The following is a 13,538-nucleotide window of genomic DNA, read 5'->3' on the forward strand; positions in this document are numbered from 1 at the left end:
CATGACGCCTTGCCAGGAGAGGCCGGAGCCCACAGGGGCAAAGCTTTGATGCAGGAGGGAGTTTGGAGGGGAGGTTTTGCAGCTGGGCAGGGCAAGGAGTGGGCCTGTGATGAGAGAGGAGGGCGGGGCATGGAGTGCTCAGCCCGTGACCTCACCCTTGGCCAGCCACAGCTGCCCTGGCATCCGGACGCCTGTCAGCCCGGGCTTACATGCCTCACTGGGCCAGAAAGGGATCCCTGTGTAGCCAGGCCCCAGGCAAGGGTGGGGGTGTGGCAAAGAAGGCTGGTGCCAGGGGAGGGAGCCCAATCAGCCCTGGGGCTGTAGAGGCCACATGAGTGGAGGGAGGAGGCCAGCAGGGGCTGGAGAGGTGCTCTGTCACCCAGGGCCCCACGAGCTCAGTCCTGTTCTACTTCTCTCCCGAGGTGGCAGGAGAATTTGTTTCCTCTCTTCTTTTTTCTTCTTCGGCCCTGGGCTCTCCTGGGCTCCCCTGGGAGAGAGGGAGGGGTAGGGAGTTTGGGGTTTAGGGAGCAAATGGTTGGGTCACAATTGGCTCGGTGGTGGAGTAGCTGGGCAGCCTTGGGCAAATCACTTTGCCTCTCTGAGCCTGCCTTCTCCGCCAGAAATGATGATAGTAAGTCTCCAGTACGTGGGGCCGTATTAAATGCCCTAATGCATGAAACACAGCGCCGAGCATAACACCAACTCTATCTTTGCGTCCTCTGCTTGCTGCACTCAGCGGTGTGCGTTAGGTGATGAGTCTGTGTTCTACGATTTCATTCATTCTATTCAACAGGTATTTCAGAGCAACGCTGTGTTCCATGAGGAAGGCGTTACGAAGGAAAACAGACCACATACATATAAACAGAGAGTATGTCTGCGATGTGTTATGGAAAACAAAACAGGAAAAGGAAGCGCTAGGGATGGAGGCAGGGGAGTGGTTTGCGGTTTTGTGCACGGGGTCAAGGAAGGTCTGTCTAACCAGATGCCGCAGCAGCCGACACCTGAAGGCAGTGAAGGAGTGGGTTGCATGGCTATCTGGGGGACCCAGAGGGAACAGGCCTGGTGGGGGAATTTGAGGACAGCAAGGAGGCCGGCGTGGCTAGAACACAACCGGCAAGGGGAAACAGATGGAAGACAAGGTCTGCCATAGCGGGGCTAGATGGTGAAGGGCCCCGTAGGCCACGGTAAAGACTGGATTTTACTTTTACCCTGGGGAAGCCGCTGGAGGGCTCTGAGCAGAGGCATGAAAAGAGCCACCCTGGCTGTGATGTTGAGAAGACTCTGTAGGGAGGGAAGCCTGGGGACTCGGATAGCCCGAGCTCCTTGCAGGAACCGATGTAAAAGATGACGGTAGCCCAGACCGCCTTTGCGGGGGGAGAGACTGGAAGAAGTGTCTAGACGGAGGACGTATTATGGAAGCTCGCCCACAGGATTTGCTGATGGATTTAACACGAATGTGAGAGAAAGAGGAGTGCAGGGTGGCTCCGTGATTTTTTGTTTTTGTTTTTATCTCAGCAACCAGAAGAACGGAATTGCTATTTTTTGAGATGGGGTAGATTTAAGGAGGACCAGGTCTGGGACGATGGTGGGGACGGGTGATGGTTAATTTTATGTGCCAACTTGACTGGGCCACGGGGTGCCCGGAGAGTTAGCCAAACGTTATTCTGGGTGTGTCTGTGAGGGTGTTTCTGGGTGAGATTAACATTTGAATCTGTAGACTGAGTAAAGCAGATTTCCCTCCCTGGTGTGAGTGGGCCTCATCCAATCTATTGGAGGTCTGAATAGAACAGAAAGGCTGAGTAAGAGAGAATTTGCTCTCTCTGCCTGTCTTCGAGCTGGAACACTGGTCTTCTCCCGCTTTTGGACGTAGACTCCAGCTGGATTGTTCTCCTGGTTCTCGGGTATCAGTACACATTTATGGTTATGTTCAGGGTGAGAGCCTATTTAATATCCTGACGGACATGTGGGGCAAGCAGGTGAATGAGGTCACAACGGAGTGAGAGCAGATCAGATCTTTGAACTGAATCGGAATCCTCCAAATCTATCCCTTGACCCAGTTGAAGCCGGCCTTCTCCACACAACTGCTGAAATGGAATCCATTCCTACACAGTCCTGGGCTCTCCAGCTTCGTCCTTCTTGGGCCGCTCGCCTGGCCTTGGTTTCCCTAGAAAGTTCACACCAGCTCCAGAATTCCTAAATCCCCTCCTCTCCACCTCTGTGCACGGTCAGGGGAACCGTGAGCGGAGGGGTGCCCCACGCAGGCCGGGCAAAGGTAGCCGTGCTGCAAAGGGCAGATTCGTCTTCGGCTCTCTTCACCCGTGCCGAATGCTCCCAGTCCCCCAATGGGCTTCAGCCCCAGCCGCCTCCCGCCAGCTTCCCTGAGGGACTTGGACACCATGCCCACCAGGAGGTAGGGTGGAATGGAAGGGAGGAGGTCTGGGCAGGCCCTGCTTCCTCACTGAGCTCACCTCTTACCATCTGGTGACTTGGGAAGTCACTGTCTCTCCGGGCCTCGTTTTTCCCGTCTGTAATAAAGGAGTATGTGCTACGACAGCCTCATGGGATGGCTGAGGATAAGATGCACCTACCACAGTGACATAATAAATGGCTGCGGAAAGCAGGTCTTTTAGTCTCCTCTCCTCACCCCCAGCCAGCTTCTCTCCTTTCTGAGAGATTACTTTACTCCGTGCTCCCCCTGTCCTTCAGAAACCAAATTTTACTGTGGAGATGGGCAACCAGGGAATGGTTGCCAAGGGCAAGGCTTTCAGAAAGGCTGCCTGTTGCCTAGGAAACTGCCCCACTCCAGGGTCCCCGGGGTCTCACAGGTCGCTGGGTCCTGGCGCCACCTGCTGGATGCAGTGCCACACTGCTCCTAAAGCACCCAGACCCGGGATTCCTGCTTCCCCAAGCAGGGAATGCGCTCGGCCCCTGCTCTTCTCCCCCCACCATCTCCACCATAAAAAGTCCTTTCCTCCTTTGTGTCCCTAGATATCTCCAGAGACAAGAGCCATGGAAAGGAGCTAGAGGCTAGAGGCACCGTGGACCCCATGGGAGGGGTAGAAGCAACATCCTTCCCCACATAGAAGAACCGAGGGCAGAAGAGCAGGATTCCTGGTGGTGTCGGGTCCAAACAAAGTTCCTCCCCTTAATTTCCTGAAGCTCAGGACACGTTTCGTTCCCCACTAGCCCGTTCCACAGGGAAGGAGCAGTAGGGAGGAAGAAATGAGAGTTGGGGGTGGGAGAGTGACATGCCGGGTCATGATAAGGACCTCACACCACAGCCACCTTGGGCTCCCCTCTTCCTTCCCAGCCGCTCCACCCCTGGTGAGCCTAGTCCTGACCTCCCTTCTCTTGGCTTTTCCTGAGAACCTTCCCACCCACCTTGACAGCTTGTCACAGGAACCTCTGATTGCTTCAGATCATCCTGCTTCAGACCAACCCCAGGGGGCAGAAGAGAGAGAAGCAGAAAACCACGCTGAGAAACCAGGTCTCCCGAGTTGGTCTGCTACCTGAGGCAGCGCCTACCTGCCCTTGGCCACTCTGAGATGACCCTGCCCTGAAAAGTGAAGGGTCAAGTGGACCTGATGTGCAGGGTCAAGTGGACCTGATGTGCAGGGTCAAGTGGACCTGATGTGCAGGGTCAAAAGACAGGAAGCTGTTGAGATGCTTGGAGTGGAGGTGGGGGTGGGGTGCTCTTGTTTCCCTAATGAGGGTCACAGGTAGAGAAACTAAGGCACCCAGAGAGGGAAAGGCTGGTCTCTACCTGTCCCAGGCTAATACTGCACCCTCTCACCCACCTGCCTCCTCCCCGACTAGCTGGGCTGCAGAGCGCAGCTCACTTGGCAGCCAGACCCTGAGCTCTCGGCCCAGAGACTGCTGTTGCCAGTGGCCTTCAGAGCGGGTGGAGCAGGAGGTTGGGACCAAGGTTTCCTGGGTGCCTGACCCTGCCTATCTCCCCCCTGGAACTGAGCTGGAAGGAAGGTGAAGGAGGCTGTGAAGGTGACTCCCACACCCTGCAGGTGAAGGGCCCTGTCCTGGGGCCAACAGGTATGGGGAGCAGGGTTTTGGAGCTGGGGCCTGGTAGGTGCTGCCAGAGGCTGCGTGCTCTGACCCTGGCCCTACCTCTCAGCAGATGCCCTGCTCAGCTGGAGGTGGAGGGCAGCTGGGGGTGTGGTGAGGTGGACAGAACTGCCCCCCCAACCCCCTAATGAGGAGGGGCCCGTGTATAAAGTGGGCGGGGAGGCATGGACCCAGAGAGGTCGGGGTCAGAGTCTGGCTCTTACAAGCCAGGAGGAATCCTGAAGGAAAAGTGCAGTGTGAGGGTGGAGGGAGGAGCTACCTCTCCCCTCTCTCCCCATGGCTGGCCCCTCTTCCTCTCTAGACCCCGCTCCCGGATGAGGAGATGGGCTGGAGGGGGAATTGAGGGTAGCGGAGTTGTACACAGCTGGGGTGCTGACCCCTCTCCGGGCTGGCTGCCCACCCACTTCCTGATTGGCACTAGAAGCACAGAAGCTGAAAGAGCCTTCAGAGGGCTAGTCTGGCCCCTCCCGAGCTACCGGGTCAAGCCATCATGAGAGCCCCTGCTCTCGGCCTGCAGATGTGGGGCGGGGGGCGCCAGAGTCAGGGGCCACCCACCACTCCTCCATCCGTGGGCCAGCCACGGCCCCACTGCTACCCCCCAGCTCTCCGGCTCCTTCCCCTGTACTGCAAGCCGTACCTCTGGGGTTCCCTGGGCCCCCACAGCTACTTCTGCCCCTGCCCCGGCTAGCACAAGTACCTGCAGCTCCACCTGGCCCGTGGCTTCGTGGCTTCGAGGTGCTGGCCGTGGGGAGTGTGCCAAGCCACTTCCCGTGCCTGCACCGGAGCCCGGGGCCGGCCACCACGGTGCCGGTGTCGCTGTGGGGGGACTGCGCCAGTGGCGGCTCCCGCTGGTGGCGCCTGCCCTCTCCCTGCGCGGCAGCTAAGACCTGGCGCAGATGCTGCCCGGACCTGGGATGGTGCCTGCGAGGCCACGTCTTCCGCAGCCTGGTGGCGGGCAGCCTGCACTGCACGGAGCTAGGTGAGGGTGCCAGGGTGAGGGCGAGGGGACGCCTGGGCCACACGAACCAGGCTGGACACATTCTGCTGACTATGGGGTCTGTGATCTGCCTCTGTCCCAAATGTGGCTCTGGACTACCTCTGAGTGTCCATCTGATGTGGCCTTCCTCCCTAGAGCAACTGTCCCTTTGTCCTACCTGGGCCTCCCCTACTGGGGCTGAATTGTACAACCTAGAGTGAGTGTATCGTCGGGGCCAGCCTGGCACGCGTTCATCTCCAGCCTCCGCTCCTTTGCAGAAGGGAAGGGCAAAGAGGATGCGCTAAGACCAGCGCGTTAGTTATGGGCGTCAAGTGCCCATAACCTTCCCCATGTTCTCTCATGTAATCCCCACAGTGAGGCCATGAGGTAGGTGCTGCGTCATCTGAACTCTTAAGGCACATGCTTTGGCGACTCTCAGAAATCATGGAACTTCATTCACAGATTTCCTCTTAAACAGTGATTCTCAAGCTTGGGTATGTGTCAGAATCCCCTGAGGCTGAGTGGTAACTCAAGAGGCCCAGACCCTATCCTACCTCAGTGAGCCTGGGCTTCCGGGTTTGTTTTTAGCTGTCCAGGGGGTCTGGATACGCACCAAAATTTAAGGACCATTGTGCTTGAATTTCCTCTAGAAGCGCCAAACTCAGGCTAACATATCTCAAGTAATGGGGAGGTCATTTTTACAAGGTAACCCATTCTCCTGGTCAGCTCTAATTGACCGGTTGGGTCTAGCTCAGAAGGAAAACTCTCCCTTTGAACCATTCACACCCTTGATGCCGAGTGACTCTATAGTTCTCTAAAAACCCTTAGATCTTTTCCATCTCTCAATTGCTAGTCAAGCCGATCCTTGCACGGTTTTGGTAAACCAACGTGCAGGACAAAGTATGAAACATGGCCTCATTTTGGTCCATCCTTTCTCAGCATTTACCATCCCTTGGTATCCATGTATCCTTCTCCCACTTTGCTGGGTCACCTTGGACTCTTAGGTGCTCACTGAGGCCACAGACTCCAGGGTGCCAGGCTTCCGGGGACTCTCACTGACCCAGGCACTTTGCAGCACCCCTGGAGCAATCACTGAACCAGCTCTGAAGCTACCCAACAGTCCTGCCCTCCAGCTCTTCCCTTCTCACCCCTGAAGATGCCACTGTGAAAGCCTGGCCCCAGACCAAGGGGCTCTTTCCAGAAGAGTCTGGGAGCGGGCAGGTACCAGCAGGCTCACTCAGAGTAGCCTGAGGCAGCCAGTAGCCTGACAGTCAGGGGAACGTTTCCAGCTATTCATGACCCACAAACTAGGGTTTTGCTTCTATACCCTCTGCTCATTCCTGCCCCTGGAGCATTCAGGCCATCTTCTTCGCTTCCGCTCCTGAGTGGTGTCTGTACCTGGGTGGCACGCCTGCGTGCCCAATGCCCAACAGCCACAGAGGCAGAGGAAGGCAAGGTAAATGCCCCAGGACACCCACCCCCAAGGCTATTCAGCAGCCCATGTGTCAGTGCCGTCCCCACCAGGAGGGGTTTGAGGCTGGGACATGGGGCTTGAGCTGCAGATGCACCGTGGGAGCTGAGCACCCCCTCTCCCTGGTACCCACACACAGGTCTCCGCTGATGAGGCTGCAGGTCAGGGCCACAGCCATGCTCTACTCCCGCCTGTGTCCAGGCTGCACCGTTTGGTGTCACGAGGCTGCAGTGGGGACTTGCGGGCAGCTACTAGTGAGGCTCCCGACGCTCGTCTTCTACAGCCTCGGAGGCCCCTCTGCCACACCGTCTGCCAGCATGGGCTACTGGCCACGGGCAGCAGGAGCATATGCCGGTGAGGGCACAGGCCTGGGAGACCCCTCCCCCACCATATGGCCCACTTGTGCCGGTACCCCGCTAGAGTCCTACAATGCCCTCCTCACCTTCCTGGGGAGGCTGGGCCTGGTGCCCCACCCCCACCCCCAGCCCAGCTCTGATAGGGGCTCGGGGCTCCAGCTCACCACCAGGATAGGGGCCAACTGCCCAGTGGACACGGGGCAGAGACAGGATGGCAGAGGTATTGAGACCTCTTGATTTATTCAGATTATTTAATATACAATGACGCAACTGTGACCCCAAAGTGTGCAAAGTTAAAGCCTTCGACTGCAGCTGAGAGGAGAGGGCAGGAATGGTACACCTGGGGACGATGGTGAGTCAGGAATGATGGGCAGCCTCCTCCCCAGGGCCAGGGACGGGGGGAGTGGCCTGAGGAGCCGGGCCTGGGTAGCCTAGGGCCAGGGGAAGGGGGCAGAGACCTCCCTCTGGCCTAGGTCAGGAGCCCAGAAGTGCCACACGGCTGAGGGGGCAGCAGCCCAGGAAGGGGCCAGAGGCAGGGCCAGGAGAGCACCATTTCCGGGGTGGGGGTTGGGGAAGGAGGTGCCCTACGGAAGCCAGGAGGGGCCACCTGCCCCAGGGGTGGGCGCCAGGCCGGAGCAGGCTGCAGCGAGAGAGACCTGAGGCAGGCACAGGGCCTGAGAGCCCAGGCTGGCTAGGCTCAGAGGGACTGAAGGAGGGGGAGCCCGGGGGGACCCCCAGGGCAGCCGAGCCCTAGGAGCAGTCCTGACTCTGCAGGGGATGGCCAAGGTGTGCCGCAGACCCTCGGGGGCTCCCCTCCTCTCTCCCTGGAAAGGAGCTGGGGAATCCATAGTGCAAATCTATGGACCACTCAGTTATGGAGGGAGGCGGTGCTCAAAGGGGCACCCTGGGGCGCACCCCCTCCACTGCCCCGGCTTCCACCACCATCCTCAGTACAGCCGCTTCTCGTAACTGTGGGGACAAGGCAAAGGGAAGCCAAGAGTGGGTGTCTGGACCCTGCTCCTTTCCCAGATCCCCTTGCCATTAGGCCTTGGGCTGCCAGGGCACCCCCACATGGGGGGCCGGGGGGGGGCGGGAAAGAGCAGGCCTTGTGCCTCTGTGTTCCCCAGGCCAAGGCTCCTGAAAGAACCATGCCAGGTCCAGAGACAGCCATGCTCCTTCTGGCCACAGCCACAGCTGAGTAGACTGTCCTCAATGCTGGGGATGGAGACTCAGCTAAAGAAGACAGTCCGTCCTCCTAGAGCAAGCTCAGACCAAGCTGCACCTCTGCGGCCCCGCCTCCACCCCACCCCTGCACACACAGTGGCCTAGGCCCCTTGTGGTCGTTGGGTCCAGTCCAAGACAGGGCAACCTCAGGCCTGTGGTCAGGGACATGTGTCTGCACCCCAGCGGGGGCTGTTTCCGCTGGCGGAGGGGCCCCGGTTGGCTGCCCCCAGCTCGGTGCCGGTCCTAGGGTCCATGTCCCCTGATTACCCCCCAGTGCCGCCCCCGACCCGAGGGCCCCCGCCCCCAGCCCAGGTCCCACCCAGACTGCCCCTGCTCTACTCTACGCTTGGCCCGGGCAGCGCGGTTACTTACACGGCAGAAAGGTATAGCTATGGGAGGGTGGGGCAGAAAGAGACACAGGTTAGACGCCCGCCGACGCCCGGGGGCGGGCCCTCTCGACCGGGGCGGGGACGCATGCCTCTGCAACCACGGCTGCCGACTAGCACTGCCCCCGCCCACGGCCGCCCCAGCGCCGGCCCTGGCGTCTGCCTCTCTGCCCTTCTCCCCGCCAGGGGGCTCGTGCCCCCGGCCTCCGCCTGCCTGCCTGATGCTGCCACCAGCACGAGCCCAGCGCCACCAGCCCCTGCCACCAGCCACCAAGCTTCTGAGCAAGCAAGGGACTGGGAGCCCAGGAGGGGCCAGCGGCCACATCTCCCATGCCCTGCTCGGGGAGATGCCCGAGGGGAGGGGAGGGGAGGGGCCTGCCTGCACGGGGCGGGGGCGGGGGGGGGGCTGGGCTAAAGGACAGGGGTCAAGGGTGGGCTAGGCCCTGTAGGACAGGTTGATGGGGTCATCCTGCAGCAGCATCCATCCCTGGAGCAGATGGTCCACGGGTTCCCTGAAACCTCAGCTTGGCCTCTGAACCACGGCCCCACCTGCCCGACCCGGTGCCAGCCAGCTGGGGCGAGGAGGCCACCACACTTACGAGTGCAGGCCATGGACACCACCCTCGATCTGAGCCGACATGGTCCGCTTCTCAAACTTGAGCTCTCCTGAGTACATCATGGACCTGCAGGCAGGTAGGTGGAGCGCATCAGGGACACCAAGGACAGAGAAAGGAAGACAGGAAGCAGGCAGGAGCCAGGAGCCTCCCAGGCCCCTTCCCCCCGCCCCCCCTCCGCCCAGTCACAGCACTCACCGCAGGACAGACAGGCTACGGGCACCGATATCCTGGCAGCCATGTTGGATACCTGCTATGAGGTAGGGCACGAACTTCTGAATGGAGCCTTTGTCCTGGATGGAGCCCGAGACGCCCTGTGCGATCTTCACCTTATCCCCCTCACTGCATGGAGGGCAAAGAGACTGAGCCAAGCGGCCCACGGCTCAGGGGAGCCCACCCCACCTCCTGAGGGTACCAGCAGAGGGGATACCACCCAGAAGGCCCCCCAAAGCAGCCACTCCCTGGGTTCCGGGTCAGATGGCCCAGGTACTATCCCAGGTCCACTACTTTCACCCTGTGCCTCGGGTTCCAGAACAGTAATATGGAGATTGGGCACCACACGGGGAAGTCACGGGCGGTCTGGACGCTGGAGGGCTGCGGGCTCATCTGCCTGGGGCCGGGGTTCCGAAGCAGGGCACCTGAAGTATCGTTTCTGGCTGCCGCTGCACTTCTCCATTGCATCCAAGGAGCCCATGCCCCGGTACTTCTTGAGCCTCACCCCATCCGAGAAGAAGTACTCGCCGGGAGCCTCCGTGGTGGCGGCGAGCAGGGAGCCCATCATCACTGTAGTGGTTGAGGGGTCAGTGCCTCTAGCCCCACAGACCTCCTACTGCCCTTGCCCAGCTCCCAGCCCCCCACCAGCCTGCCCAGTCCCCAGCAGACCCCCTCACCTGTCGAGGCTCCCAGGGCCAAGGCCTTGACCACATGCCCCACGGTCTGGATGCCACCATCAGCGACGACTGGCACCCCAAAGCGCCGGGCGTACTCGGCCACCTTGTACACGGCGGTGCCCTGGGGCCGACCACACGCCATCACTGCGGGAGGGCACACCAGTCAGAGGTGCCAACGGCAACACAAGAACCAGGTAGAGGCCCCTTTCTCCATGTGCCCCCACCTCCGCTTGGGAGAAGGGACAAGGCTGGACGGTATTGCTGAGGCACAAGGTAGGTGGCAGCAAAGGACACTAGGGGCGACGGCACTCCAGGGACCTGGCCCACTCCACCCAGAACAGCACCATGCAGGATTCTGACGGCCTTCAGAGTACAGCGCCCCCACCCCCAGACCGGTGGGCTTGGGGCTGGGGGGGGGTCCCCAAGCTCAGCGTCTCTCAACCTCTCTCATTTGCAAAGCCTGTTCCCGGGGTGAGGTACTCACAGCCTCCTTTGGGATACTGGTGTGCATTCCTCTGAGTTTAACTGTCCAAGGTCTTTAAAGTATGAGGTTTTAAGTGGGAAGTCTAAGGAACTAGCACTTAGCTCGGGACGGAGGTGAAGCTGGGTAAAGTAGAGAAGAGGCCCTCTCGGGAAGTACCTGCGGTTGGTTTTGTCCCTATTGCATCCCAAGAGTTAGAACGGGGCCTGACGCACAATAGGCGCTCGATTAATATTTGTCGAGTCGCCGAGTGAAGGCCCACATTTACCATGGTGGTCAGCTAAGGCGAAGGCTTAGCAGAGGCTCTGAAGACCAAAAGGAGGAGACGTTTCGGGCAGACAAGACCAAACGGGTCACTCGGTGTTGTGGAGAAATGACCCTCACCCAAGGGGCCAGATACATCCCCTCAGGCCAGGCCAGGACCCACAAGTCAGACACCAGCCTCCAGGGAGCACCCTTCAAGCACACGGGGACACACATCAGGGTCTCACACTCCCCACTTCATGGTCAGGAGCGCGCCCCGTAAACGGGCTTTGTGACAGAGTGGACCCCCTCCCCCACTATCGCCGCACAGTAGTAAGGCTGTATGTCCTTACACATTCAGGGACATGCTATCTCCACGTCTTAAGTATCTGCCTTGTCACAAAGCTTATCCCAACCCTGAGTGGGCTTCCAAGGAGCCCCTCAGAGAAGTAGTCACACCGGCCTTGGGCTTCCAGATCAGGCCTTCTTGACCAGAATCCGAGAAGCAGGCTGGCACACTCCCAAAACTCCCAGTAACCTTATCTTACACCAGCCTCCCCCAAGTCACTGGGCCAGATAGACAGAGTCTGAGCCCAGGTCCCCCCTGAGCCCCCCATCCTGGGAAGGGGCCTGGCACAGCACGCACTCGGCATGCATCTGTGGGACAAGAGCGGGGCCCCAGAGCCTGGGGAGGGCCAGCAGGACATTCCTGTTGGCATCGCTCTCCTGACACCTACCTTCTTGGGTGATACAGATGGAGCCACAGCCCATGCCCACACGCAGCCCGTCCACACCAGCATCAATCAGATTCTTCGCCTGAGCTGCTGTCACCACTGGGGGGTGGGGTGGGGAGGAGGGTTTGGAGGAGCGGGGAAAGAGGAACGGTGTGAGTATGGGATACCCTTGCCTTACCCTGGGGCTGCCTGGAACCCCAGTCTGGCCCCCCCAACCCCCAGGGACCAAGCCCGTTCATTCAGCCCTCTGCCCCCATGCAGGGGCAATGCCATCACCTAGGGATGCTGAAGGACAGAGGAAAAGTTACGCAGTGAGAGAGCAAGGGCGGGGGGCTGACGGGGGACCCTGCACTCACCATTCCCCCCAATCACCTGGAGGTGGGGGTATTTCTGCTTAATGTAGTGCACCATGGCGATCTGATACACGGAGTTCCCTTGGGAGGAGTCCTGTGAGAAGGGGGACAGGAAAGCTCAAGCTTCGATGGCTAACAGTCCTCACGGGGGGAGGGGAATCATAGCGGACAAACTCCTGAAACTGTATGAAAAATGTTGAGAGAGCTCTTTTTTTTCCCCCCTGGGAAAACACTTGACAGCTCTCAGCAGACTGAGTCTTGAAGGTTGAGCACCACTAGTTTATGGTCTCAGAGCAGACAAAGCCCCGTCATACCCACTGTATGGACCAGTCCTCACCGCAGGGAGGTGTTGCCTGGGGCCATAGCCTGTTCCCACCAACTCACTACCAGATGAAATTACTGAATTTTGTCCACCCTGGTTTCTTCATCTGACAGGTGGGTGTGGTATTGAACCTCAGGGAGCTGTGGTGAGGATCAAATGAGTTCATCCACATAAAGGTCTTAGTGCAGGACCTGGCAAGCAGGGGGTTCTCAAAGAATGTGAGCTCTAAGTATTAGGGTGCGGAGGGCCCTCCAAGTGGCCCCCAGTTTGCTCTGAGCTGTCAGAGTACCAGTGACCCTCCTAATTCCGATTTCAGGCTGCATTAGAGGCAAACCCCGGTCTCGGTAAGCTTCGGCTCTCCTGAACCACTGTGCCCGGGGGCAGTGCCCATACCAGCACTATGACATCGGCGCCTGCCTGGGTGAGCAGGTCCAGGCGGTATTTGTCATCCTCACGGCTGCCCACAGCCGCCCCACACAGCAGCTGCTTGTGGGAATCCTTGGAGGCCAGAGGATAATCCCTGTTCTTCTTCAGGTCAGTGCGGGCAATGATGGCCACCAGCTCATCACAATCGTTGACAATGGGCAGCTTCCCTGATGAGGAGTGCAGAGGTTAGGTGAAGGAGCAGGCGTCTTGGGGCTGGAGTGGGAGTCGGGGATGGTAAGGAAGGAACAGACCAGGCCAGAGATTCTACTGAAGTACCCAGACCAGCCACTAGGTGACAGCACCCACCCAGGAAATGCTCCTAGGGATCTGGCCCCCTTCCCAAGGAACAGGAAGCAAAGAAAACTCCTAGCCAAGTGGGTTCCAGAGCTCTTCCTGCCCTGCGGCCCAACCAGGCTGGGTGGGTGGACCCCGAGCACTGGCAGCCTTTCACCTGCTAGGCCACAGGCCACAGTGGCTGAAAACTCCTAGCCAAGGCACAAATGTGAGGCTGTCTTGCAGAGAGGAACACGTACCCTCTCCAATACCATCCCCAGAAAACAATCCAGTATGAGCCAGGAAGGCATTGCCCAGTGTCTCCCATAGGGACCTAATGAATATTGTGTCAGCAGCCCCAATGTCAAATAAACTTAACTGCAGGATTTCTCAGGGCCTTTAATCAGCTGACATACAATCTTTTAAAGGGATACGGGAGATAGAAAGCAGCACCTTTCAGACTTTTTTGTGATGAGCATTTCACAGGACGAGCTTTATGCGGAGACACAGTGTGAAGAGGCTGAATAAGGGACAGGTTTTCCTAAGCCAGGAAAAGGATCTCAGGATTCATGCTCCAACCTGGGATTATTCAAAGCTTCCCTAAGGCCCAGCCAGTCTGGTTGTTGGGACCGTCTACAATGCTCCAAAGGAACAGCGGGCCTGGGGTACTGGGAGCCAGACTGGGGGGCCTTGGGCTTTCTGCCCACTC

The 13,538-nt window shown here is 59.1% G+C and overlaps 1 protein-coding gene across 4 annotated transcripts in view; it reads right to left on the reverse strand.

Moving 5' to 3' along the window:
* Positions 1 to 7,095: 7,095 nt before the first annotated feature.
* The window catches only part of IMPDH1 (inosine monophosphate dehydrogenase 1), a 16,044-nt gene continuing 9,601 nt past the window's right edge, over positions 7,096 to 13,538 (reverse strand). For 2 of the 4 annotated variants that reach the window (XM_025865655.2, XM_025865654.2), the window contains exons 8-15: positions 12,524 to 12,723; positions 11,812 to 11,902; positions 11,459 to 11,554; positions 9,998 to 10,141; positions 9,746 to 9,890; positions 9,306 to 9,449; positions 9,093 to 9,176; positions 7,096 to 7,852 (exon numbers count right to left, since the gene is read on the reverse strand). In XM_025865655.2, the coding sequence (XP_025721440.1) occupies positions 7,831 to 7,852; positions 9,093 to 9,176; positions 9,306 to 9,449; positions 9,746 to 9,890; positions 9,998 to 10,141; positions 11,459 to 11,554; positions 11,812 to 11,902; positions 12,524 to 12,723 (926 nt within the window). In that variant the 3' untranslated portion in view covers positions 7,096 to 7,830. Of the gene's footprint in view, positions 7,853 to 8,456; positions 8,497 to 9,092; positions 9,177 to 9,305; positions 9,450 to 9,745; positions 9,891 to 9,997; positions 10,142 to 11,458; positions 11,555 to 11,811; positions 11,903 to 12,523; positions 12,724 to 13,538 lie in introns of those variants that run through there. The other 2 variants (XM_073899163.1, XM_073899162.1) reach the window with 1 other exon arrangement.

The sequence above is a fragment of the Callorhinus ursinus genome, unplaced genomic scaffold, assembly GCF_003265705.2.
Source record: "Callorhinus ursinus isolate GAN/ISIS: 27379988/994484 unplaced genomic scaffold, GSC_fseal_2.0 scaffold12, whole genome shotgun sequence".
NCBI lineage: Eukaryota > Metazoa > Chordata > Mammalia > Carnivora > Otariidae > Callorhinus > Callorhinus ursinus.